We start from the raw sequence: 27,408 nt of genomic DNA, 5'->3' as shown, positions 1-27,408 counted from the left end.
TGTTATGATGTTAACACATTGTTACGTAAGCAAAAAATTGGTACTAAAACTCCAATGCTAAATAGTATATACTGGAATGAGTATTTGATAAATATATGTATGCTATTTAAGATGGCATATTTGTCAAGAATTTCTGATGTGTAAACTGGCCATTTCCTTCTTGTATCCATATTGACATATTTATGTATCTAAGGTGATTGTAGATTCAGAGTGTTATATTTACTAAAATCCCATTGTTCCTCTTTATCATTTAACCTGGCACTTTGTCTTGGGCTGTGGTGCAGGGATTTTAGCTTTCTCACTGTAGCTGGCAATCTACTCCCAGATTATAACACCATTAACCAGAAACTTAACTGGACCAGCCACATATAGCCGTAGTATTTAAGAGCAGGTCAGAGGCTGGGTATTCTGCAGCGAGTGCCTCACCTCCTAACTCCCCAAAGCCTTTCCACCATCTACAAGGCACAAGTCAGGAGTGTGATGGAATACTCTCCACTTGCTTGGATGAGTGCAGCTCCAACACTACTCAAGAAGCTCGACAGCATCCAGGACAAAGCAGCCCGCTTGATTGGCACCCTATCCACCACCCTAAACATTCACACCCTCCACCGGCAGCACACTGTGGCTGCAGCGTCTACCATCTACAAGATGCACTGCAGCAACTCACCAAGGTTTCTTCGACAGCACCTCCCAAACCTGTGACCTCTATCACCTAGATGGACAAGGGCAGCAGGCGCTTGGGAACACTACCACCTGCATGTTCCCCTTCAAGTCACATACCATACTGCCTTGGAAATATATGGTTGTTCCTTCATCGTTGCTGGGTCAAAATCCTGGAACTCCCTTCCTAACAGCACTGTGGGAGAACCTTCACCACACGGATTGCAGCGGTTCAAGAAGGCAGCTCACCACCACCTTCTTGAGGGCAATTAGGGATGGGCAATAAATGCTGGCTTTGCCAGTGACTCCCACGTCCCATGAATGAATAAAAAAAAACTGTGGAAAATATGCTGATGCCTGTATCTTTTATTTTTGGTGATTAAAAAGTGGAAAAAATTGCAAGTACTGAAAATCTGAGATAAAGCAAGAAAATAATTAAATACACATCTGAATAGGGGGAGAAAAAGTCAATGTTCAATTCAGACAAAATGTTTCCACACAAAATTTTAACCTACTTCTTTTCAGGTGTGCATTTCCAGCATTTCATTTAGTGAAGTCTTGACAGGATCTTATTGATAAAGAACAAACTAACAACTTCACTGCCCATCAACACATTTAGTTCTTGTCCTGTTTCCTACATCCTGAGGATAATGTTCCCAGTTAAACAGTTGCCTGCTGTAGTGGTGGTTTTAAGGCAAGAGAATATTAGACGAACAGGAGAAAATGCAAATACTGGAAATCTGAAACTTCAAAAATAACAGAAAACGCTGGGAAGAGATACAATGACAGAGGTTGCAGCCCCTGTTTCATTATTTGAAGGGGCTGTTCCTCAACTTCTGGCTCCACTTCAGTCCCACGCTCCTGATCTTTGGCCACCCAGTTCGGAGAACCTCCTCGTGGCTCTGCTCCTGGGTCTGACTAAGGTGGTCATCTACAGGTCCAGGTTGAACGTGGCCCATGGCCTCTTCCTTGGTCTGATCCGCTCCCGGGTGGCCCTGGAGAAGAAGCATGTGGTGTCCGCCGGTACGCTTGAGACATCCCATGACCGGTGGGCACCAGGGACTGGAGGGTAGGTGGATGGGGTAAATAATATCATTTAAGTTATAAGTTTCCTTTGTTTTTGTTTCAGTTTTAGTTGTGCACCTCTAAAAAAGGGGTACTTTTGTTAGGTTTTTGATGACACTGGGGCAACCCAATGTCTTCTTATAATCTTAATTTAAAAAGGCATCTATAAAGAGAAAGGGCAAGTTAGCATTTTGGGTGAATACCCTTCAACACAACTGCATCTGAATAGACGATAAATAAGGCTATGGTTCTGTTCCAATGAACGAAAAAACCACAAATGTTAACTTGTCCTTTATTTTTACAGATGCTGACTGACCTGCTGTGTATCTCCAGCATTTTCTGTTTTTTATATTAGCTCATCTCCTCGTCTAGGATCAATTCATTTGTAATCTTTGTAAAATTATAGTTCATGCCTTCAGTTTAGGAATGTATAACTTTTGTACACTTAGGTATATTGCAGCAACATTCCCTTTGTCGCATTCCGGGTGTGCTGCAGAGTGGCCTGTTGGTGGCGCTGCCTCGGGCGGCTACAAGGACTCGGGCTCCCGATCCCAGCTTGTTCGGCGCCGGCAGGCTTCTGCGCATGCCCGGCGCTAGCAGGAGCTCTGTGTGGAGAGCCTGCTCAGTGCAGTGTCGGTGAAATCGGGTGGTCCGGTCGCTGGGTTCGTCGCCATGGTGCTCGATCTGGATTTATTCCGCAAGGACAAGGGGGGAGATCCCGAGAAAGTGCGGGAGAACCAAGTGAACCGCTTCAAAGACGTGTCGCTGGTGGATAAATTGGTGGAGGCGGACTCAGAATGGAGGAAATGTGGGTGTTAATACGGTTGGTGTCGGGGGTGGGGTGGGGGAAAGGGGGATTAAAATAGGGGCGAGGGTAAAACAGGGGGTGGGGAAAGGGGTAAAGTGCCCGGGAGGGGGGCGATCCGGGCTCATCAAATAGTACCTAAGGGAAGGGGCTGCTGCGCATGCGCTTGTGCTTCTCTCGCTTCTGCATATTGTGTGGAGAATTGTCAAATATTGGATGGAAAGGCATGTAGATTGTTACTGTAATTTAATTCATGGGTTTTGTTTTGAATATCAACTGCACAGCAGAATTAACCTTGACCTAATGGAGTTCTCATTTTGAAGGTTTTGCTGATTATTGGACAGAATGGAAAAGCCTTCTTTGGTGTGGGCATAATATTGCTGTGTTGCTGAAACCATGATTTAGAGGTTACCATTAATGTTCTCCTGTAAAGGTCATTAATGCCAGCTCCCCTGGAGACCCAGGTCTAAGGGTAAGGATACCTTCTGGTGTAGCCCTAAACCATACAGATCCAAAGGTTCAGTATTCCAGCTCTAAACTGAGGTTGCTGATCACAGCAGTTGGGATGCTGCAATTGGTCTTAGTGAATCATAGAATCGTTACAGCCCAGAAGGAGGCCATTCGGTCCATCAAGCCTGTGCTGGCTCTTTGTCAGAGCAATCCAGTTAGTCCCATTCCCCCGTTCTTTCCCAGTTGCCTGCATTGTGCCACTGGGTAGGGAGGTGAAAATCTAGTAAGGTGTCAAACCAGGTTTAGCAAATGTTGATGGGGCCTGTTGGATCTCTGGGACCTACCTGACCTTGATTTACATTTTCAACTATTGACAGATAGCTCAGCACATGATATATCCACATACATGCAGAACATTCTCCTTTGCAGGAGAATTACAGTGCCAACTAGGCAGGAGCCAAGCAATATGAAAAGGATACTGCCGGGCTAAATCCTGAATTGCAGCTAATGCCTTCAGTGAGTGTAAATGCAGCTTTAGTATTTGCTGATGGCATCATAGTTGCTGATGTTTTTTTTTCAAATGTAGTTTCTAGTCAGGTGCACTTGAGTATAACCTCCTGCCTGTAAGAAGTAATAAATGTAATGATATTTGACCTTTTTTTAAAAATGCTATAATTGTCTCTGCTGTTGGAAGAGGATTTTTTTTTGTGAAATAGTCGTCTAGGACACTTTCTAGAAAATGCATTATGTGGCAGGATACCTTTGGTGCAGTAACCATGTGGTTCCACAGGGCGTCTGCTGTTGACTTTCAGAATCTGATGCAATCTCAGGCAAGTCAGTGTTGTAGTTTCACTTTTTGAATGAATTTATGAAGTAACTTTTTTTTTGTCTCTGGTCCTTTGCCATATATTTTAATTTAATATTTTTATTTTTGAAACATATTTAAGCAGCAGTGGTTCTTTCCTGAGGGAGTACTTCATGGTTTATGTTTTGTTTTTGAGGTGTGGTTAGTTGTATAGCCCTATGTTGTCACTAAATTTACCAGTCAATTATATCACAATAACAGGACTCCAATCCTGTAATCTGTATTTTCTTCTGAGTGAAATATTCAAAATGCATTACTTTTACATTAAATCATTACAAAATAACACCTTTTCTGCAGTAAGTGCTGCTGTAAATTTTCCAGAACTATACTTGATACATGATTTGCATGAGGCAGTGTAGCCTCACAGCTAACAAATTGTGCTGTGGGAGATATGAAAAGCAAAAGGACATGAAGATAAATTGATTTTAAAAAAACATTTAATTTAACAGAAAACAAACATTACATACGAACCTATTCTATTTTAAATGGGGGGGATCGGTATGTTGCTGCTTCAACTTTTCTAATTACTTTTCTTGCAAACTGTGTAGGTGTCAGTAAAAGTGTCCCCAGCTAATGAGAATTAATATACAAAATTTATAATTGTACTGCTGGGTGTTTTTAACAGTTCAAAGAGACGTACAGAAACATTTCACACATGCACCATTGTGCTTTATTGAAACCTTAGTGAAAATTACAGAGAAAGTAATGTAATTGTGTCAAACGTGTTACTGATGTTCTAGTCACACTAGAACTAGGATCAAATCTTGATTTAGTCCACTTTGTTTCAAAATGCCATTCTGGTAATTATTGTAATGATATTGTTGATTTAATAGTTTTAGATTTTGTGACTGCTGTTACATAAACACTTGACTTCCCAGTGCAGTGAGACCGCACTTCTCGATCCACCCACCACATTGACGTGCATGCTGATGTATTAATTTGCGCTGGCAACTTCTTGTGATACTCTCCCTTATGTAAAAACAGAATTGATCAAACATTGCCTCAACCAGCATTCAGTGTGAATTTTTCCAATATGCCAACCCTAACCTTTTTGTTCTATGTTCAGAAGTTCCTGGTTAGAATTTGTGAGTACTTTAACTAAGCTGCAGACAGTTCCCATGATTCTTCTTTGTCTTGTTTTGATCTTTGATAATGAGCATTTTATTTTTCCATCTATTTTCCTATACAGTGTAGAGTGTTGCCCTCATGGAGCAGGTACAGCATGGTACCTTTGTTTAGGGGAATTCAATTAACTTGTTCTAATTGTTCCTGTAAGTAGATATCAGGCAATGCTGTTTATCATGCACTACATGGTAACATCTAATATGGAATTGTGCCCTTTTGTTTTGTAATGAAGTGCCATTCCTTTCAATAAGAACAAAAATATAATTTTCAGACATTCAAAAGCTCTTTGGTACTTAAAATGTTTAATTTCAAGCTGATAAAGTCCATCAGATAAACAAATAAGTTAATTCAGAACGCTCAAATATTATTTGTCATAAGAATCGAGGAATCTTTGTCTGAAGAAGGAAAGTTTGAGTTGTTACTTTAACAGTGCACAAAACTAGCTTATTTAAATTAGGTTTTTGCAAACTGATCTAGTTGTGGAAGGCGAGTACTTCATCTTTATACCAGTGCTTTCCAGTGATTGAAGCATGTCCCTGCTTAGTGCTTTTCACACTGAATATGCAACTGTCATATTTTCTGCTCATTTTTTTCTTTTTTTTAACCAGGTCGGTTCCGTGCAGACAACTTAAACAAACTGAAAAACCTTTGCAGTAAAACAATTGGAGAAAAAATGAAGGTAAAATAATTTTGTCTGTAAAATTACCAGAAATGGTCCATCATTATTTATAATGGTCCCCAGTCAGTGACACAAGGGTGCTTTTAGTGGATAGTATGTATGATGAGCTGTCCTACTAGAGGGACAAGTAAATGCAGAGGTATAAAGAAAAAATAAAGATCTTGCATTTATATAGCGTCTTTCATAGCCTCAGGATATCCCAAAGCGCTTCACAGCTATTGAAGTCACTTTGAAATGCAGTCACTGATGTAAAGTAGTGAAATGCGATAGCCAATTTGCACATAGCAAGAACCCACAAACAGTAATAAGGTAAACAACCAGATAATCTGTTTTAGTGATGTTGGTTGAGGGATAAATGTTGACCAAGACACCAGGAGAACTGTCCTGCTTTTCTTCGATTGTTCCATGGGATCTTGGTTTTCTAAAAAGCCATTGATAACCTTATAGCCATTTATGTGATAATTTGTGTCCTGTGGGATGTGTGGTTATTAATGGTAGCAGTTCTGTATGGAATCCAGTCAAGTGTCGTCATTTTGCTTCAATATGTCATAGTTTTGCATGCTATAGTATTCTATGAATGATAGTTGGTGAAAAAAATATTTATCTGAAATTGTGTAGCGGCAAGCAAAACATTTGGTATGTTTTGTGAATTACAATTTGAATAATTAGACTGAGACATGCTTGCATCTAACACTGCAAGCAATTAATTTATATTAGAAATTCAGAAATCAAGTTTTGATAAGCAGATTTGCAATCTTTTTTATTAAATATTTATAAAAGGATTTTAGTATTTATAAATCTGTTTCTCCACAGAAAAAGGAGCCTGTCGGTGAAGGTGATGCTCTACCACAAAGTACGCAGAACCTGGATGACCTCAACACTGAAATTTTAAGTGTGAGTGGCCCTGATTCAATTATTGACTTGCATTTCTGCCACCCTTGCCGCACTATAGTATTTTTTGTTCTTTTATGAAAAGATACAGCTTGAATATAGTAACGTTTTTTTGGCCAACAATTAGACTTGTCGTGAGTAACAACTGAATGTTGAGTGCGCTGAAGAGTGAGATTAACAGCATTCATGTGATTGACCTGAATACAAGTATTTGGGTCCTTTGCACCTCTGCACTTTATTTTTCTGGGTGTGTTTGAGTAAGTTCCCTTCTTGGTTTCTTACTTTTACTTCCTTTCTTTATTACCTGGTTTGATGTTTACAATTAAGAGAGTGGCCTTGCAGCTTATTCCCAGGCAACCACCAATGCTTTCTGTAGCCAGTGACCAGGAAGCACCAGAGACTACCCAAGTGCAACTTTCCCTTCTGATTATCCTTTCTTCTCAATCTGAGCTGTTTCATATAGGAACGGTGGAGCAGGGTACAGACTTGTGTGTGCCCCTTCTCTCTGTCATTGAACATTGGTGTACTTATACTCTGTGTCACCATGCCGCCTTGTACAGTATTCTTTAAGGTACTCTTGTTGGTGAATTTAATGGTCGTCAGCATAAAAAGAAAAAACTAGAAAATTTTGGCAATGCACAGCAAGTCTGTGACGAGAAAAGTTTAATATTTCAGCGTAGCCTCTTCTTCAGAACTGGAAACATGGGAGATAAGCAAGCCCCTTTATAGAACTGAACAAAACAGGGGAAGGGAAGAAATTACAAATGTCAAGTATGCCTACTCCTATCATAAAGGAGAAGTTAGTGGGTTGTTAGCCTATGAATAATTTTTTTTTTAAAAAGACAAAGTGAAAAAATGTCAAATATTAAAGGTCATCTTGTCAGTCAGAGGATAGATACTTCAAAGACAAATGGTGCAAACAGCTCCAAATTGGAAGGAAATAAAATACAAGTTGAAAGGAAAATGGACAAGATTGCTTAGGTCTGAAGTTGCTGAATTCAGTGTGCAGACCAGAGAGCTACAGAGTGTTGAAGAGAAAGATGTGATAATGTTAATGTAATTTATATTAGGCTTCATTGGGATGGTATTGGAGGCTGAAAATGGATTGGTTGTGGTGGCAGTTGGAGGGGAAGTTGGGGTGGTGAGCCATAAGGAGGTCAGGACCGTGTTTCTGGGTGGAACAGAGGTATTTGAAAAAGTGACTACCCAGTCTGTATTTGCTCATTCTCGTGTAGAGTAAACTGCATTGTGAACAGCGAATGCAGTCTATTAGACTGGAGAAAGTACCTGTAAATTGCCGTCCCACATAGGAGAAGGATTTGGGCCCTGGACAGTGGTGTAGGAAGAAGCGAATGAACAGGTGTTGCATCTGGGACAGGTGAAGGATAGCTGCAGGAGTAATCCAGCAATTTTTCACTTCGTGCCAGCTTTATTGAAAAAAACCTCGACGAGCTGAAGTTGATGGTGCAACTGCATTGTAGAGTTGCACCAGTACATCTTTTGGAATTTGCTGAGCTGATGTTATGTAACTTAAGTACACGTGGAACAACACAAGAGGCATCTTGTAATTTTACTCCATGACAGGAAAGGAAGTATTTATCCACCCAGCTTTTTAGGAGGAATAGAAACTTACTGGTCCATAAGCTTGGACAGGTACATCTGGTCAACATTAGTCATCTTAAAAGCCTGTTGGCACTTGGACCCACCCATTCTTGTATAACATACAAAGCAGCTATTTGTTTTATAAATAGTTTGTACTGCCTCCTCACCCTCTGTAACACATTCTGGTGGGTTTAAAATTATGCACTGCAGGTTATAATCAGGATAAAGATAGTAAAACATTTTTTTATTCATTCATGGGATGTGGGTGTCGCTGGCAAGGCCAACATTTATTGCCCTTGAGAAGGCTGCACTGACATGAGCCAGCAGGCTGACTTATTGGTTGTTGGGTATATTACATTATTGCAGTGACCTCCAGGATCATTCACATTAAATTGAACAAGTGATTTCCTTCTTCGTGCTAAGTGGATTATTTATTTTAATCAATTTTAGAGTGAATGATCCCTCCTTCTATGCCCTTGTGACGGCCATGATGTGATAAGTGCCCTGATTTGTGACTTTTTTAAATTGATGCCCAACTTGTTTGCCTATTTTAGGTAAGGATTGGGGAAGTGAGGAAGTAATAAGGCACATATTTTGGTAAGATGAGTTACAGTGACCAAAGATCATTGAGATGTGAAGAATGTTATTGCAGTTTGGTCTATCTAAAACCAGCTATTTGATGAGTCAATTGCTTGAGGCAGCTTGTGCAGTTTTGTGCTGTTTATTCATGAAATTCTTTCCCCTGTTTCAGCTCTGCCTATAATATAGTAAAGCTAACTGTCCAGATTGGAGTGTGCTTGGTATATCTTTGGTTGCTTAAATCATCTCCAGCCGTCAGCTTAGTCGTCCGGTAGCTCGGAATTCCTCAAAATCAATTCTGGTAATTGGTTAATAAAGGCGCTATTGTGAATTTATTAAAAATGGAGAAGTTGGTATAGTACTATTGTGGTGTTACTAAATGGAATAAGTTACCAAATGGAATAAGTTACCAGCTCGTCTGCTAAGCTGCATCTCGTGATTGTCTTGCAACATTCCATAGATAGATTGCAGTTTCACCATGCCTCTGTCATGTTTTTGCCTTTTGTACCTTTCATTCCCCTGGAATATTCTAAAGGTGGTAACCAAGGACTGGTAGGATGCACCGTCACTTCTACAGTTTTATTTCAGTAAGGCCATCTTGGTGAAGTAGGAAGTGGCAACCAGGTACTTATCTGTGAATGATACCTGACACGAGAGACATTTTATTAAGTTCTGTATACTTTTCTCATTGTGCGTTTTGTCACTTCCTTAGCTAAAATTGGATGATCAGCATTTGCAGTCTCATGGAAAATCTTTGTTGTAGGAGCTGGGCTTGCCCTACACCCTGAGGTGGGACCAAAATGGCTAACTGGGCAAAGAAGATTCCCTTTCCATATTCTTTAGGAGAAAATAAGGCAGTGTGAATCATTGTATTAGTGAATTTCACCAATGAATGATTTTGTCCTTTAGCACTAACATTTTTTCCCTATTTATATACCCTTTTCACCTGCATGTCCACACAACATCATTTAATTGCAAGTAGAAGTCACACGTTATTAAAATTCATTTTGTAATGCAGTGATATTTACGGCTGACTGATGCAACAATTGACTGCATCTGATTTTAAAATAGCTAATTGAATTATGAACTTTTTTCTTACAGTTGGATAATCTTATTTTTCAGGCTTTAACTGTAACTCAGATCAAGAAAATACGGGTTCTCGTTGACGAAGCTATTGGAAAATGTGACACAGAACGTCTGAAAGTGGAAGGACAGAGATTGGACAGTTTGAGAGAAATTGGTAATATTCTGCATCCCTCTGTACCCATCAGCAATGATGAGGTAAGAGCAAAGCTCATCTTATTTCCTGGTTCTGATTTGTGTTCATTTTATTTTAAGAACTGAACTTTAAAATCTGAAAGTGAGAGTGCTGGAAAGTAAATATTTTTCCTAGCGTAGAGTTTACCCATTCCTCTTGGAGTTTCTCTTCTGAGGATGGTGAATAGGTTTCTGTTGAGGCATCTATATTGTGTTCAAAGCACAGTTATAGTCTCAAGAAGGGGGAATCCTATTGAGCCTGAAAACTACAAGAAGTCTTACTGATATCGGTGGCTCTTAAGGTGGTTCTCCGGGTTGTCACAGCATATACATCAGAAGCTTTGGAGAATAGCAGAGCAATCGGAAAGGAACTGACACAATTTCATTTTAGTAAGGAATGTGTAGGGGAGGTTGTGACTTTCCAAGAGATTGCAGAACTTTGTACAGCTCAGGGCAATATAACTTAGACTACTTTTAATTTATATGAAGCTTTTGACCTAAAAAAAGACTTGCATTTATATAGTGCTTTTCACGATCTCAGGATGTCCCAAAGCGCTTTACAGCTAATGAAGTACTTTTGAAGTGTAATCACTGTTGTAATGTAGGAAACGTGACAGCCAATTTGGGCACAGCAACATCCCACAAACAGCAATGTGATAATGACCAGATAATCTTTTTTATTGAGGTTGGTTGAGGATAAATATTGGCCAGGACATTGGGGAGAACGCCCCTGCTCTTCTTCAAATAGTGCCATGGGATCTTTTACGTTCAGCTGAGAGGGCAGACGGGGCTTCGCTTTAATGTCTCATCCAAAGACGGCAGATCTAACAGTGCAGCAGTCCCTCAGTACTGCACTGGAGTGTCAGCCTAGGTTTTCTGCTCAAGTCTCTGAAGTGGAACTTGAACCCGCGACCTTCTGACTCAGGTGAGAATGCTACCACTGAGCCGCAGCTCACACCAATTGATGTAGTGTCCTATGTGGCCTTCGTGATGAAACTGGAAGCTGTGGGAGTACAAGGCAAAATCTTGGAATTTTATCCAGCATATGTAGTTCAGCACAAAGATAAAGATAGTCAAAAGACTCACTGAACCTATTTCAAAAGAAGAGTGAAGCAAGATTGCTCGCTGACATCCACCCCATTTGATGTCTTCATCAAAGATGCCATAGATAGCATTTTACTGGATGGCGTTGCAGTGTATATTCCAGGTATTTCTGAAAATATTGCAGCACACCTTTTTGCTGGTAATGTGTTGCTGGCAGAATCACTTGGCGATCTAGTGCACTCTACTCACCAACTTGAACAATGGGCTAACCAATGGGATGTGATAATGGGTGCCCCCAAGTGCAGTAAGTTGGCGTTACATAGTTTAAGACATGACCTGGTAATATAAAGGGTACCTGTCCCAATTGTTGATTCGTGTCATATTTGGGGGTTCTGCTGGATGTCAGCTTTAGACATAGTTCTCTGAGATCGTGCTGAGGAGGGCCAAAGGGCACTTTGATCTGTCTTGTTTTGTCTTCAGCAATAGAAAAATCCCAATACTGGTTCAGCATGTGGCATATAAGATGTTTGTCCAACCAATTTGCCTTCATAATTCAGAACTTTTACACATACAACAGAAGGGTTTCATCCAACCCTTGTGCAAGATCCAGGGCCAAACTGAGGTGGATTTGTAGCAGAAAGGGGAGACACCTTACAGGCACGATTCTTTGCTAAAGCCCCTCACGTGAGGACCTGGATTAAGTAGTTGGCGTCGAGTAAACCTGGTACGCGGCATTGGACTTGAATGTCTAGAGCATCAAGGTGGCTGATTTGACTCAAGCTGCCCTGTGTAAGTCCATCCACCACACTGAAAGTAGATATGTCATGTAATTGATGAGGAAACTTTGAGACTTGGGATGACAGCTGCTGACAGGCATCGCCTAGTGACCAGGCATGAGACCATGTACTGATAGATTCAGTCTTCAGTGCCTGCCATGGTTGAGCTGCAGAGAGACAAGCAGCTGCTGCTGCTGATTTCAGCACATCCAACTGCTAGAACCATTGTTCAGTGGGATATGGTGTGTGTCTATGCTGTGGTCAGGAGGTTGGTGGAAATGCACTTGCATATCTATGGAGACTCATGCTGCTCAACATGCCGCTTCTAAGGTGCTCCTGGTACCTGCTGTCCATCTAATGAGGACTGAAACATGTGCTTGCCATTTAATTGTCAACCAATTAGTGACTATCCACCATGATTTTGGGAAGCGGGGTGGGGGCAAGCGGGGTCTTTTGGGGCTGAGATAACTCCAGGATGAAATGCCTAGAGATGGAAGTTTGGAACCAAGCCAACCCTCTGTCGGACTCTAATCTCATATCTGAACCTGTCAGGTCTAAAGTGCTCTAAGACACTATTATTAATTGACCAGTTATCCTAACCCACTAATGGACCCTGAAAGAGTAGATGTCATTGGCCACTGAGATTCTTCCTACTAGGATAGTCCTGCCTTTCCCAACGGGTAGGGTGGTTCTAGCCAGAGAAGCAGGGAGAAGCGCCTCTGCTAAGCTGCGCAGTTTTAGCTAGTTAATTTTGATTCTGCCAGCCTGTATTTAAGATCTCTGGACTTGGATTAGGGGGATACGTCTCTGCAGGGAAATTGAGCAGGGAAATTGAGCAATACAAGAAAAATACATGGGTTGTAGATTTCTCAATAGTTTATCTTGGAAACTCATAAACACAGAATGGGTTTCCATTCATGTCAGATAAACAGCTGACCTGTGTGAGAGTGAGTGAGGGTATGTGTGTATATGAAATTTATCTCTTCCGTTACAAGTTCCTATATCTACTGGTGGCACTTTCGTGCCTCAGTTTTGCACCTCCAGCTCCTCAGAAACTCTTATGCTCCAACCATTTCTGCTTCCCAGATTACTCCTAAGTTTTGCTATTTAAGTATAAATAATATCAAATCAAAGTATTATATAAAAATAGAGATGTAATATATGACTTTTAAAATGGGAATTCAGTTAGGTCTGTGCACTGTGATCAATTATTCCCCACCTTCAAAATCCTACAATTATAGATGTCTGATATGGTGCAATCAACTATAAGAAAAATTGTAGTGATTTCTGATCGACTGAAACCTGACATCAGATTATATAACAACCATGAAATCTTGCTCTGATATCTGTATTTACCTGTGTATCATTGTAATTTTGCATTTTTGGAGGGAGGGAAAGAGTGTGTCACAAAGTGCATTGTTTCAGAATCTTTGTCTAGTCATCATGCTATTCGTACAAGGATTAACAATCGCAATGTCACTATTGTCAGTCTATTGAAAGATAATCTGAAGTTGAGTACTTAAAAATTACATGTTCAGTTTATATCTGATTTTAGAGTATGACGGAAATTTGGAAGTTTCCTATTTTCCTCCTTTTACAGGATGCAGACAATAAAGTGGAGCGAACGTGGGGAGACTGTACAACCATGAAGAAGTACTCCCATGTTGACCTAGTGGTAATGGTTGATGGTTTTGAAGGAGAAAAAGCGGCTGTAGTAGCAGGGAGCCGAGGGTATTTCTTGAAGGTGAGGTTAAATACCAATATTTTGAAAAGATTTTGCTGCAGCCTATCAATTCAGTCCTGTATAATTGAATACAAATTCAGTTGATAGTGGGAAAACATAGAAACTTTTTTCTTCTTGTCAATTTCCTCCACATTTCTCCCCAAATGCATTTCTTTCTTTCTGGGGCAGAGTTCTATGTGCAGGTTCCCCTCCGGTACCTCACCTGAGCTTCATGTGTAAGCCTTCACAGTAAGTGTTGTTTGACTGCAGAGAGCATCACAGATGAGTCTGATTGTCTTCACCTGATGGTGATAGATTGTGGATTCAATTTGAAAATTCTGCACTCTTAGTTCAGTCACTCTGCATTCAATGGATATATTCCCTGAGCCATCAGAGGAGCTGAGGATAATGTAATCTCAGGATTCAGATTGGTAATCATCTCAACTATGGCTAGCTCTTCACCTGGCTACTGGAGGAGAGTCAGCCTAAGGAAACAGCCAGAGAAAATAGGGGATTGTGAACTGACGAGTGATTTTCAGCTCCCCTAAGACTCAGATGAACTTACTGACCCTGCGCCTGACAGATTAGGAAGATTTCATGTTCTGCTGGTCTGTGCTGATTTTGGCCACTATGCTAGTGAAGAACTACTTGGGCTCTGCACCTGTAGGCTAGGGAGAGGTAAAATCAACCATGGCCCCTGCTTCTGATGTCTGACATTTCAGGTCTTCTCTTTCTTCCAGTGCTGTACCGGTGAAGTAGGCTACTTGAGTAACTAAATATGTCTGAAAGTAATCCCAGTAACTTCCAGTGGAACCAGTGTTTGGGGCTGATCTGCTAGAGCCAAACTGGAACAATATTTCATACAACTTATTTCATAAGACCAATAAAGGTTCTTTCCTGAAGTGTTCCTTTTACTGTTTAAAATTGCTGCAATTATATTACAATCTACTCTTGTTCAAATGAATGGATTTGTGTAGCCCAGTACTGTGTTGATGATGTAGTTATATTAGGCTTAGTGACACAGACATGTATCTTGCATATTCTGGAAACAGATTATTTTTAAAACAAGTTATTTTTCACGGCTGTTTATTGTAATTTACAACAATTATTTTAAAATGTCCTGAATAAGCCTATTACCTAATTTTTCAAATGTTAATTTGTTAGATTCAGAATTCTACTTGCACATGTCGGCTGCAAATTGCAAAATTATCAACTTGCCACTTTTGGTTTCATATTTATGCAGTCTGTAAATGAGAAAAGGGGAAAAAAATTCAAATGTCCATCTAGCTGTAAGGAAATCCATTTAGTATTTTTCCCTCAATTTGCACGTGTAACTTCCATCTCTCATCCCTGCTGTGCAGATCACTGCCTGATTCTGTTTTCAGTAATTATAGAGTGGTTGCATCTATGCTAAAGAGAATGGGAAATCTCTTGATTTGTGTTCTTTAAATGAACTTTCCCTTGGTAGGAGAGGGATCAGAAGGAAAAGTTAATTGGTCCTGATAGTTTCAGTTAATGTGTATGTGCAAAAAGATTTATAACAGAATCATGATCAAAAGTAGTAAAATGTACAAGAGTATATCATGGTATGTGCAATGCATTCAATATTTTTAGACCTGTTTTTGCAGGGTCCCTTGGTATTTCTAGAACAAGCTCTGATCCAACATGCTCTGCGGGGTCTGTGCAGCCAAGGCTATACTCCACTTTATACGCCGTTCTTTATGAGGAAAGAAGTGATGCAAGAAGTGGCCCAGCTTAGTCAGTTTGATGAAGAACTCTACAAGGTACTAAAGTAATAAAAGTGCTTTATCCAGTCATAAGTCATAATGGTGGAAAAATGTTTCGAATCTTTTCCCACCCCCACATATGTTATTAGAATTAGGATGACTTATGTTGTGGTGCCATCCATGAACAAATTGTCATGAACAACATTTGTCATCACTCATGAAACCCCTGTTTATCCACAAACTCACTGATATTGAGCATCATTTTATCATTTCAATAACAACCATTTCTAATTTAAAATTTTCTCTAAACTTAAAGGACTCGTGATTCCTTTTGGAATCCAGTTTTGGACTCCTCTGATAGCTCAGTCAGTACATGCAGTGCCTAATGTCATACTGAGCCGTATAGATCAGGAAGATTCCACTTTTAATCCCTGGATTGTGATGAGTTAGCTAATCTCAACCAGAGCACCATAGGGGCCATAGCAGCTGGCTGGGAGGAACAAAAATTTAGGCATGTCCCTCGGTATCCATTACTCTGTCCTGAAGAATGCATGCATGTGAATGTTGGTGAGTACAGGGGTGGATTTGACCGTGATGCCCCTATGGTTAAAGATATTTACTCTCTAGGCTGGCACATGAAAAATAGCCACAGTGTTACAGATACCAGAGAGGATTGTATCCTGGCCTCTTGCGCTATCATCTTCAAGTGAGTAGAGTATAAAATTAGGTGTGGGAAAAATCAAAACAGGGTTTACTGAAATCGACATAGTTCCACAAGCATTGAATACTGTCAATTCCTTTAAAACTTAGATTTTCTCAATATCTCCTCTTTTCCGAAGACTTCCTTAACCAATTGACAAAACTTTTTAAATTTCCATTTCTTTTTGCCACCAATTTTCCCCTCTCCTGAAGTCATTACCTCCTTCCATACACACTGGTTGCCCTTCACCCAAGTGACCATTATTCAAGTGGGAGCCTGGGCAATGAGTGTCAGCATGCTAGTTTATAGAAGGTACCATCACAGCTGTGTTTGATTCTGTCTTGACTCTATATCCATTTATGCCCATTTCCAACAGCAGTCACTGGATAGCAGTCAAGAGTGGGAACCCTGACTGTCCTCTCCCAGCATAGAGACACTGAACCCATTACTGCTCTTGCTGGGATCAGCACAGACAGGGGGTTGAACCTAGGACCTCCTGAGTCTAGAGTTCAGTTATTCATTGCCATAACCAGTTGAGCTATCATGAAAACTCCAATCTTTCTTCATAAAATTCTTAATATCCTTGCCTTTGTACAGTCCCAAAAGCAATAATAACACACCTATGACTTGGTGATGAGAACTGCACACAGTACTCTAGACAGGGTCTGATAAATACCTTCTATATCAATAATATAAGCTTTCTTGATTTGTATGCTTTCCCTCTGCTAATTAAATCTAGTATTTTCTTTTTCTAAAACTATAGGTAAGCACTGTGTTGACATACCCACTGTATCTCCAAGATCTTTCTCAGTGAGCAGTATACTCCCACCGTTCTATTTAATGCATACTTCCTTTTTTGCTTCTTTGCTCCCATACCAAATATTTTACACAAATAAAGCATTATAAATAAGTGCTATTTGCTTTTTTGGCTTTAGCTGGTGATTTATATTTCAGTGCTACAAAGGAAATTCAGCACTCAATAGTGCCAAAAGTAAAGGTGCACAGAAACCTGTACTTATACTGAAGTGCTTTTCCCCATTTTCTCATTAGGTTGTTGGCAAAGGCAGCGAGAAATCAGATGACAGTTCAATCGATGAGAAATACCTGATTGCTACTTCTGAGCAGCCAATAGCAGCTTTTCACAGAGATGAATGGTTAAAGCCTGAGGATCTTCCTATTAAATATGCTGGATTTTCCACCTGCTTCCGTCAGGAGGTTGGCTCACATGGCCGTGATACAAGGGGCATCTTCCGTGTTCACCAATTTGAGAAGGTAAATCAAGACGTTGGGAAATTAAATTCCAGCTATCTAGGATAGCTCAGTAAATTACACAATATGGTACGGCACTGGGCTGTACAGCTCAGGTCAACCCAGGTTTTATTTCTGATGTCATCCATTCCCGCACTAGGATAACACAGTTGGCCTTAGTGTCACATGTTAGAGAAGAAAAAACACAGCCAAGGTTCCTCCTCCTGATTGCTCTCCTCTGCTCGATGTACATGTGAGTGCACTTCAGGGGAGGATAGGGTTGTACTTGGTTGTGATGGTCCCCATGTTGAATAGCACACAACCAGTGACTGACCAGTGTTACACATGAAGTGTGGTCACTTGGATGAGCTACCAGTGGCCCAATGAATTGCACCATAGCAGAAGCCACCGCTTCAGGGAAGAAGAGATTAGGGAAGAAAACTAGAGGAGAAAAAATGATCTTGGTCAGTGCAGACAGGATTTTTTTTGCCTGAAATTAAGACCAATTTTACTGCACAAACAGCAAATATATAGTATAAACAAATCTTTATAAGAGTAATAGCTTATGAAGTTTATTTCAGAACATTAAGTTATTAGACTTGTTGATAAATTGTTGACCGTTTTATGGCAGAGGAAATAGTTCAGTATAAATCCATTTTCTGTCACTGCAGATCGAACAGTTTGTTTTTGCTTCCCCTCATGATGATAAGTCGTGGGATGTGTTTGAGGAAATGATTGAAACTGCTGAAGAGTTCTACCAGTCTTTGGGCATTCCTTACCGCATTGTAAATATTGTATCAGGTACCTGAAAAATCATGCTGTTATGGGTGTGGGTCAGTGGTCGAACAGTTATTAAATGTCACTTAGCGGTTAAATTCAAATGGCTCTGCCTGCTAGGAAAAGCAACTCAGATTACAGTCAGTTAATTCTTGAAGGGTTAACTACCGTGGGTAAATTATGGGCTAAGAATGGAACACAAGACCCTTCTTCAGTCTACTACAGATCTGAAATCTACGTTTCAGTCAACTGTGTTTCTCTAATACATTCTGTTATTCTTTGTGCAAGAAATATGGTATAGAATTTTTTAATAAAAGCTAAGTACTCTTATTTATTTGGGTCATTTAGACAGCTTTGCTCTCACACTGATAACTGGGAGTGTGTAGCATGTTGCATGATGCAAAAGATACTTTTTTGAACTGTCATAGTGTTCAGTGGAAATGTGTGAGGAATGTATTTGTGAAACTTGATCGTTTCAGTTTCTTTTACATCAAAAACTCAGCAGCTAAAGTGATAAACTTTTGACTTCAAGTCAGAGAACTCATTCGCTTCCTTTGGGTCAGATCATTTGTTTTTTTGTCAGGCTGTTGGGTAGAGATGAGGTGCTTCATTAGATGTGCAAGGGTGGCAGAACCTGGCATGCTCTGTTTCGGTTGCGCCTCCTGTTAGCTGATTAACCAGTGATATTTACGGTACACACTGAAGAGTCTATGAATCACATAATTCTGATCTTCTGATGGGAATGTACAGAAAGATAAAGGGCTACATTGAAAAAAATGACAGTGTGCCCCTGAGCTTGCTTATGTTCTTCCTTGTATAAAATGTTTCAAATTTAAGTCATCCACTTTTATTCCACTTGATTTATTGAATTTACATCATGTACAAAAATTGGTCTGAAATTTATTTTGTTTTCTCTGCTCTGTTAGGTGCATTGAATCATGCTGCAAGTAAAAAGCTGGATTTGGAAGCCTGGTTTCCTGGCTCTGCTGCCTTCCGGGAGTTGGTGTCTTGTTCTAACTGCACAGATTACCAAGCACGTAGGCTGCGAATCAGATATGGGCAAACCAAAAAAATGATGGACAAAGTAAGTCAGCAGTTGGTATAAGGGGAAGTGGATGGTGCAGTGTTCAGCACACTGTCCTTTCATCTTTAAAACATGACTGATGAAACAAAAATCCTTCTCTGATAGTTGTAGCACTTTGATGTGAAAGCAGTTTTAGTCCAGTTCTTGGTGGGCATGGGCCAAGAACACAAAGCTTCTCATAGTTTGCACAAAATTGGTAAATTCACACTGGTAAAGTAAGGGGTGTTCTTAAGTTGTAGCTAAGGCATGTTGTTTGGGACAGATTGGATTGAGTTAACTCTGCATCTGGCTGTGCTGTATCTTGTTAGAACTTGATTTGGGCTCTGGATGGCAAGAGTGGAAAAGTGTTTCATTCCACAGCATGGATATCCCCTGCCTTAATGAGCATAAACATTTGTCATAAAGGAAGGAAAGGAAGAACTTTCATTTATGCAGTGTCTGTTTATATCTCTTGGGATGTCCTAAAGTGTTTCATATCCAATTAATTACTTTTGAAATATAGTCCCTATTGTTACATAGGCATACATGCCAATCTACAAAACTCGGAAAAGCTGATGAACAGCTTCAAAAAAACTGACACAGCCCCCAAAAAGCTGGTAACTCTAAAACAACGTTCAGCTAAAAAAAAACAGCCCTGGATAAAGACAATGACCAAAGCCACTGCTTCAGGATGACTGAATAAGTTAAATTTCTTTATATTACATTGGACTTCAGGGTTTTTAATTAGTGTTTTTGGATCGTATTCTGCAATTCAGTTTATTTTTCTGTGAAAACTGAAATTCAATGGCCTCACGAATGACGTGCAAAAAGTAGTTACAAAGGGACTGAATGGGACATGAACTTGTCATGACTTAAGTTGCAGCTAATACTAATATTCCATTAGTTCTTTATAGGGTCAAAAAAACTGAAGTAACAAAAGTTCAATTTTTAACTGGTGGATTTAGAAATTTTTGAAGAGTAAAGTGAGGTCGGAGGGCTGGGAACATCATCCCCAGGACATTTTTATTTTTGACACCTTTTTGATGCATTATCCAGCATTTTGAAGTCAAAAATAATTTATTCTGGGATAGTCAAAATAATTCATATTTTGCTTTGCTTGTGCAAAGAACAAAAAAGTGTGAAATTTTTTTTAAAACGTAAAAATATAACGGTTGACATTTAAAAGTAGAGTCAAAATGTTCAAACTATTAAGTATACATGCAAATTTGTCAGTAGAAGACCCTTGAAAACGTCCTGAGGCCTAGTAATTGGTTCCAAGAAAGCATTCCCTGGCATTTGTTGTTTTTTAAATTAATACATCTTTATCTAAACCATACAACTGCCCCATCAATCTTTTTGGGCACGTTTGCTGTCAGGTTGGCTCAGTTGGTTCTATTCTCACTTCTGGGTCAGAAGGTTTGGATTTGATTCCAGGCTTGAGTACGTTACCTGGTGCATCCCCATCCCTTCACTCGTGTGTGTGTGTGTGTGTGTCCCTTTCTTTGCCTGACCGTATGTAGCGTCCCAAAGCACTTTACAACCAGTTAAGTACTTTACAACAGTGTCTACACTGCAAAATGTAGGAAATGTGGCAGCCAATATGCATACTGCAAGGTCCCACAAACAGGAACGTGATAATGACCAGGTAATCTGTTTTAGTGACGTTGGTTGAGGAATAAATATTGGCCAGGACACTGGGGAGATCTCCCCTGCTCTTTTTCAAGTAGAGCCATGGGATCTTTTACATCCACGTGAGAGGGCAGTTTTTTGGTAGTGTTGGTTGACTGGAGAATCCTGGCTAGAATACTGGGACAACTCCTTGCCCGTTTTCATACAGTGCCATGAGATCTTTTATGTTCTCCTGAACCACCAGGACAGGCAGATGGAGCCTTGGTTTAACATCTCACCCCAAAGACGATATCTCCGACAATCTAGCACTTTGTTTATGACACTATGAAGTGTCAGCCTTAAATGCTCAGATCCTGGAGTGGGACTTGAACCTGCAGTCTTCTGACAAGAGTTTTGCCAAGTGAGAAAAGCCGACCAAAAAAGTTGTGCTGAAAGTCTTCTGTAGACTTAGTAAATGTCAGTGCTTTCTGCTGCTCAATATTGGAAAGTACGGTGCCATCCTGTGTGGCTCTTGCCAGCAATTGTGCACTCCAGACTTTGATCCCCTTCCCCTCTGAGGTTGTTTGCTCAAACCCAGCCAGACAGTGCACAGGTTCTGTGTTCAAATTGACCGTGAGCTAAGTTTCAGATCTCATAGCAAGTCACCGACTGCCTATTTCCACATCTACACCATTACCTCCACCTTTACCTCACCCCCACCAATGCTGAAATTCTCACCCATATCTTTTTCACCTCCAGGCTCAATTTAGGAGATTATCTCCTCACTGGCTTCGAGAGTCTTGCCCTGCATAAACTCCAAACTCATCAAAGACTCTGCTACCTGCATCCTATCCCATACTACGTCCTTATTAACTATTGCCCATGTTTGTGTAGATCTCCATTGGCTTCCCAAAGTGTTGAATTGAAAATCCTTCGAACTCTGGCCTCATTTATAATCCCTCCTCTGTCTGCTACACCTACAGTGATGCAGCTTTCTACTGTCTTTGCCCTATAGTCTGGAATGCTCTCCTTAAACTCCTCCACCTTCCTGACTCTCTGCCTTCAAAAGTCTTGTTAAAACCTTTCTCTTTGATAATGCCTTTGGTCACCTCCCTTGACTCTTCCACTACCGTGGCTTTCATTTTTATCTCCTTAGTTTAACACCTTGGGATGTTTTGTAATTAATGTCGTTTATGTAAATGAGAGTTTTTTATTTGGCCCATTTTTTTTAAAAAAAAGGTAATCGTCATTACCTCTCTACAGTAGCAGCTCATTTTACTTTTACAATTTTGTTTTTCTAATTTCACGTAGGCTTCTTTTCCTCCTCCAATTTTCCCCACCTCCTCTGAAGGAATACTCATACAGTAGTTGGGTTCCACAGTTGCCTGGAGAGGGCATCAGTGTGCTGTTCAACTATGGGGCTACTATAAACCAAACCACATCCTCTCCTTACTTGATATCAGCATTTCCTGGAGGTCTCTAATAACAGTAGAGTTTGCGAACCCTGGTAAGGCATTTCTTTTCTCCCTAACGTGGAGACATTGAAGCCAACTGCAACACCCTCGTCAATCTGCTCAAACCCAGGATCTTTCTGATTGGTGTGGTTCAATACAACACCACACATCTACTCGCTGAGCTATTGAGAAAGCGTCAAAACAATATTTTAAAAGCAACTGGAAATGATGCAGGAAAATCTAAACTGAAGATTGTATTTTTGTTAAATGGGGTGAGGCAGGGACAATTTTGGTGGAGGCATTCAGCATTTAAACTTATTGTACAGATAAACAGCAGATAAATGGTGTGATGGACTTGTCCAATGACACATTTAGGCATACAAATTGGCATCAGCAATGAAGCTACATGTGGGTGAAAAATGATGACTTCACTAAAAACTGTTTCTGTGAGGAAAAATGTAAATATAGTGAGTAAATCTAGCGTATTGTATCATGCTGAGCCACACAGATCAAGAAGGTCCCAGTATGACAATGAGTTGATTTCAGTTGAAGAAGCAGTGATGGTGCAGCAGCTGGCTTCAGCTCCTTAGCCTAGAGAGAAAAAACAGCCACGGTTTCCACTCATTCCTGATCTCTCTTCAGTGATTCCTACTGGAATTGTTTGTATCCTCACTTGACATCCTAGCACAATCGGGCTCATCTGTGATGCGTCCTGCGGTTGAACAACCTGCCCTAGCCTAGGCTCAGATATGAGGCTTGGTTATTTGTGTGTGGCACTAGAAGGCTACCAGTGCTTGTGAAACTGTACCCCAGCATGACTCTGTCTTCAGGTTAGAAATGGTGAAGGGACAAAATTGCAGGATGAAGAGGAAAAATATCTATTTGAAAGAGAATTCTTCCACTTTAAGGATATAAATGAAAAGGAAATGTGAAGAATGTAGAATAAATATCATTCTTTACTCTTGTTCCCAGGCTGAGTTTGTGCACATGTTAAATGCTACAATGTGTGCAACGACTCGTGTCATGTGTGCTATTTTGGAGAATTACCAGACTGAAGATGGTATAGTGGTGCCTGAAAAACTCAGACAGTACATGCCACCAGGTAAGTGGGAAAAGAGTGTATGTATATGTGTATATGAACCTTGCAGACTTGAGTTGTTAGTGGTAGGCCACTGTCCTACCATCGATATAACTCAGTTTAATTCACTTCTGGACAAGATCAACCAAGGCACAGATAGTCTCTATAAATCCAGTTAAGCTCCAGACAAGAATCCATGGCCTGAAGCTGTCTTTTTAGCAATTTCACTTGGAGATTGAAAGATAAAGGTTATTGTCAGGAGTGGAAATATGTGCAGACACGTTAAGAGGTTGTATTATGATGATTGGGGTCATGCACATTGTCAGGACAGTATCAGATGAGCTCTAATCTCTCAATCCACAATCTAACCTAGGGGAGTAACCTTGATGCAGTTTGTGAACTTAGAAGGCAGGAAATTATTCAACTTCACAGTTCTGTCATCACTCCCATAAGAAAGTGTGCACAAAGCTGTACCCTCTTAATTAAAATGTAGGATATGAATAAACAGGAACAGTTGTTTAGTACAAGGTGTGAGAAAGTTCTGTAATTCAGATAAGCAATTAGAGGGGCTCAAAAAATAGTTTTAAACATACTACTGGGAAAAAGAAAGAGAGGGCCATAAAATTGTGTTCTGAGTTCTAACACACTGGAAGAGGGAGAGATTTCAGGAATAGAGTAATAGGGTAAATTACTGGCTAGCCAGTTGCTGCTGGTCAAATGGTGTTGGATTTATAGATAATGAGGACTGCTTTGGGATAAATCAGACTGGTTACAGGAGTGATTAGCTGAATTTCAACTGGATGAATTGATCCAAGAGTCTAGCTAATGATGTAAAGGTAGGAATTGAGGATAATTTAAATCAGATATGGAAGGGGAGGGTTAAAGGATTTATAAACAAACAGATTATGGGATGATTCAGAAGACACTGAAAATAACAAAGAAGAAAAAAATCCAAGTGGAAGTTCTAAACAATTTTTTAAAATAGCATAAACTATTATTAAATGCTGGCAGCACTTGGAATTAGATACTTAATTTAGAAGCATCTACAGCAGCAGGAAACTATAGTTGGATGCTATGATGCTAGAGTTGGGGTACTAGTGGGACGAGCTTTTGCCAAATGGCCTTTTCTCTTCCCAGACTTCTTGTTACATATTGTATAATATTTTGAAGCTTCCTTCACAAGGTTCCGATTATTTATTGTGAGCTTGCAGCATTACGTTTTAACAAACATATATAGATTCACTGTGCAATTTGACATTCAGCCATACAGATGAGTAGCTCCCAGGTTTGATCTTGGCTGAGGGAGCAATTGGGGCACGAGAGTTAGCCTTAGCACCCCTGAGGTAGTATGGAGAAAAATCAGCCTGGGTTCCTTCTCCTGAACATTGTACAGTGATTGTAGCTAGAAAGTGCATGTATCTGAACACTGAGTGAGGATAGGATCAGACCCGACGGTTGTGCTCCCAATAGTTCATTAACCTGCTAACACTCATTGTCCAGGCTCACATGTAAAATGTAGTCACTTGGGTATGGTAACAAAGGGTAGTCAGCATCTGTGGAACTATGTCACAGCAAGAGAGAGGATGAAAATATTTTTCTTAAATTTATAACAGCTTTAGAGTCGTAGAAGTTTACAACATAGAAACAGGCCCTTCGGCCCAACATGTCCATGTCGCCCAGTTGATACCACTAAGCTAGTCCCAATTGCCTGCACTTGGCCCATATCCCTCTATACCCATCTTACCCATGTAACTATCCAAATGCGTTTTAAAAGACAAAATTGTACCCGCCTCTACTACTGCCTCTGGCAGCTCGTTCCAGACACTCACCACCCTTTGAGTGAAAAAATTGCCCCTCTGGACCTTTTTGTATCTCTCCCCTCTCACCTTAAATCTATGTCCCCTCGTTATAGACTCCCCTACCTTTTGGGAAAAGATTTTGACTATCTACCTTATCTATGCCCCTCATTATTTTGTAGACTTCTATAACAAGGGGACATAGATTCAAGGTAAAAGGCGGGAGGTTTAGAGGGGATTTGAGAGAGAACTTTTTCACCCAGAGGGTGGTTGGAGTCTGGAACTCACTGCCTGAAAGGGTTGTGGAGGCAGGAACCCTCACAACATTCAAGAAGCATTTGGATGAGCACTTGAAATGCCATAGCATACAAGGCTACGGACCAAATGCTGGAATATGGGATTAGAGTAGACAGGGCTGATGGCCGGCGCGGACACGATGGGCCGAAGGGCCTCTATCCGTGCTGTATAACTCTATGACTCTATGACTCTAAGATCACCCCTTAACCTCCTACTCTCCAGGGAAAAAAGTCCCAGTCTATCCAACCTCTCCCTATAAGTCAAACCATCAAGTCCCGGTAGCATCCTAGTAAATCTTTTCTGCACTCTTTCTAGTTTAATAATATCCTTTCTATAATAGGGTGACCAGAACTGTACACAGTATTCCAAGTGTGGCCTTACTAATGTCCTGTACAACTTCAACAGAACATCCCAACTCCTGTATTCAATGTTCTGACCAATGAAACCAAGCATGCCGAATGCCTTCTTCACCACCCTATCCACCTGTGACTCCACTTTCAAGGAGCTATGAACCTGTACTCCTCGATCTCTTTGTTCTATAACTCTCCCCAACGCCCTACCATTAACGGAGTAGGTCCTGGCCCGATTCGATCTACCAAAATGCATCACCTCACATTTATCTAAATTAAACTCCATCTGCCGTTCATCGGCCCACTGGCCCAATTTATCAAGATCCCGTTGCAATCCTAGATAACCTTCTTCACTGTCCACAATGCCACCAATCTAAGTTTCTAAGTATGCAGTGTGTTTTTCAGGCAAAAAAAAACTCAGCATTTGATTTAATGGCCTGTAAATTGCTCCGAGCAGCGAACCAGCAGTGGTCGCCGCGATTAGATTTAAATTCACCCACTAAGTTACCGCGTTCTTTTTAGCGGCAACTTCCTTGAACTGCTAGTTCAAATAACATCAGCATTCTTGCCCAGGCTGAGTGATTGGTGAAAGGATCGCTAAGGCCCCTCAGCCAATCAGCTTGAAGCAAGCCATGCTGCCAGAACCAGGAAGTGTAGCTCATTCACAACAGCGCAGAATAAAAACCAGGATGTGCCCGATAAGGTATTATAAAATGACATGGAGAAAGCAAAATAAAGAGAGGATAAGATTAAAAGACTCAGATAAAAGAGACAGGAGGAAAAAGTTTTTAAAAATATATAAATTTTGAATTTTTTTTTTAATGTCCAAAAACCAATAAAATCAGGAGTAATGAGACTCCACATTTTTAAAAGTTAAATTTTAGTGCCAGAGAGGTTGTTTAGCAATCGTTAAGATTTACCACGCTGTTAAAACTGAGTTTAGACTCTAAAAATTGAGCGTACTTGTTTTGTGGCGATATTAATTAGTTTCCAGCTGGGCAGGAGAGCAAGTTGGCGCTGGTCCATTGATTCTATTGATTGCAGCAGGCGAGGTTCCTTTAAGGTGAAGCTGTCAGATCGCCCAGGAGCAGCAAGTTCCGGGTTTCCGCATTTGACTGCGCATGTGCGGATGCCAGAATTTGCTCTTTGATTTCGCCGCTAATAACGGCGAGCGCTGTTGAGCTCACCATTACTTTGAAAGCAATTTCCGGCCCAATATGTTCAAACTGCAGTGTATGTATAGCTTACAATTGCAGGAAATTGAATCAACAACTGTTAGTATGAGATATTCTGAATATTAACCCATTATATAAAGTGTTTCGTCTTTCCCTACCCACAAACATACATGTATCTTATTCAAATAGGTTTGAACGAGCTGATCAAATTTGTTAAGCCTGCACCAATTGACCAGGAACCATCTAAAAAACAGAAGAAGCAGCAAGAAGGAAACAAGAAGAAACACGTATTCTCCGATACCAGTTTGGAAAATAAAGTACAGAACATGTCTGTCAACAATTAATGAGTCCTTTTAATTGAATGGTTATGTTATACTCTGTATTATCCAAATTAATTACTCTTGTGGATGACTTATTTGTAACTGAGATCCATATAATGTAAAATTACAGGAACAATATGTATGTAATACGGTAATAATGTGCACCTCTTGGACAGACTAGCATTTACTTGAAGTGGAGCAAGTTTTATGGAGTTTGCTGCCAATATTTGTTCATGGAATGTGGAATTTTATCTCTTCAATGGTTTACAATATAAAAAAACAACTTAACAAGCA

At 40.3% G+C, this 27,408-nt stretch overlaps 1 protein-coding gene across 1 annotated transcript; it reads left to right on the top strand.

Moving 5' to 3' along the window:
- Positions 1–2,301: 2,301 nt before the first annotated feature.
- Positions 2,302–27,408, top strand: sars1 (seryl-tRNA synthetase 1). The gene is made up of 11 exons (XM_068007466.1): positions 2,302–2,533; positions 5,579–5,649; positions 6,463–6,543; positions 9,844–10,002; positions 13,399–13,542; positions 15,150–15,305; positions 16,999–17,220; positions 17,868–17,997; positions 18,900–19,057; positions 23,071–23,200; positions 26,984–27,408. The coding sequence occupies exons 1-11, from the start codon at positions 2,398–2,400 to the stop codon at positions 27,136–27,138; spliced, it is 1,542 nt and encodes a 513-aa protein (XP_067863567.1). The 5' UTR covers positions 2,302–2,397; the 3' UTR covers positions 27,139–27,408.

Source organism: Heptranchias perlo, chromosome 27 (genome assembly GCF_035084215.1).
Source record: "Heptranchias perlo isolate sHepPer1 chromosome 27, sHepPer1.hap1, whole genome shotgun sequence".
Lineage (NCBI taxonomy): Eukaryota > Metazoa > Chordata > Chondrichthyes > Hexanchiformes > Hexanchidae > Heptranchias > Heptranchias perlo.
This window is presented reverse-complemented; position numbering and strand designations above follow the sequence as displayed.

Excerpts from the sequence above, each read along its gene's own strand:
- sars1 (XM_068007466.1), top strand. The coding sequence starts at position 2,398 with ATGGTGCTCGATCTGGATTTATTCCGCAAGGACAAGGGGGGAGATCCC. Across the intron at positions 15,306-16,998 it reads TTGATGAAGAACTCTACAAG|GTTGTTGGCAAAGGCAGCGA; the intron begins GTACTAAAGTAA and ends TTTTCTCATTAG. Across the intron at positions 19,058-23,070 it reads CCAAAAAAATGATGGACAAA|GCTGAGTTTGTGCACATGTT; the intron begins GTAAGTCAGCAG and ends TCTTGTTCCCAG.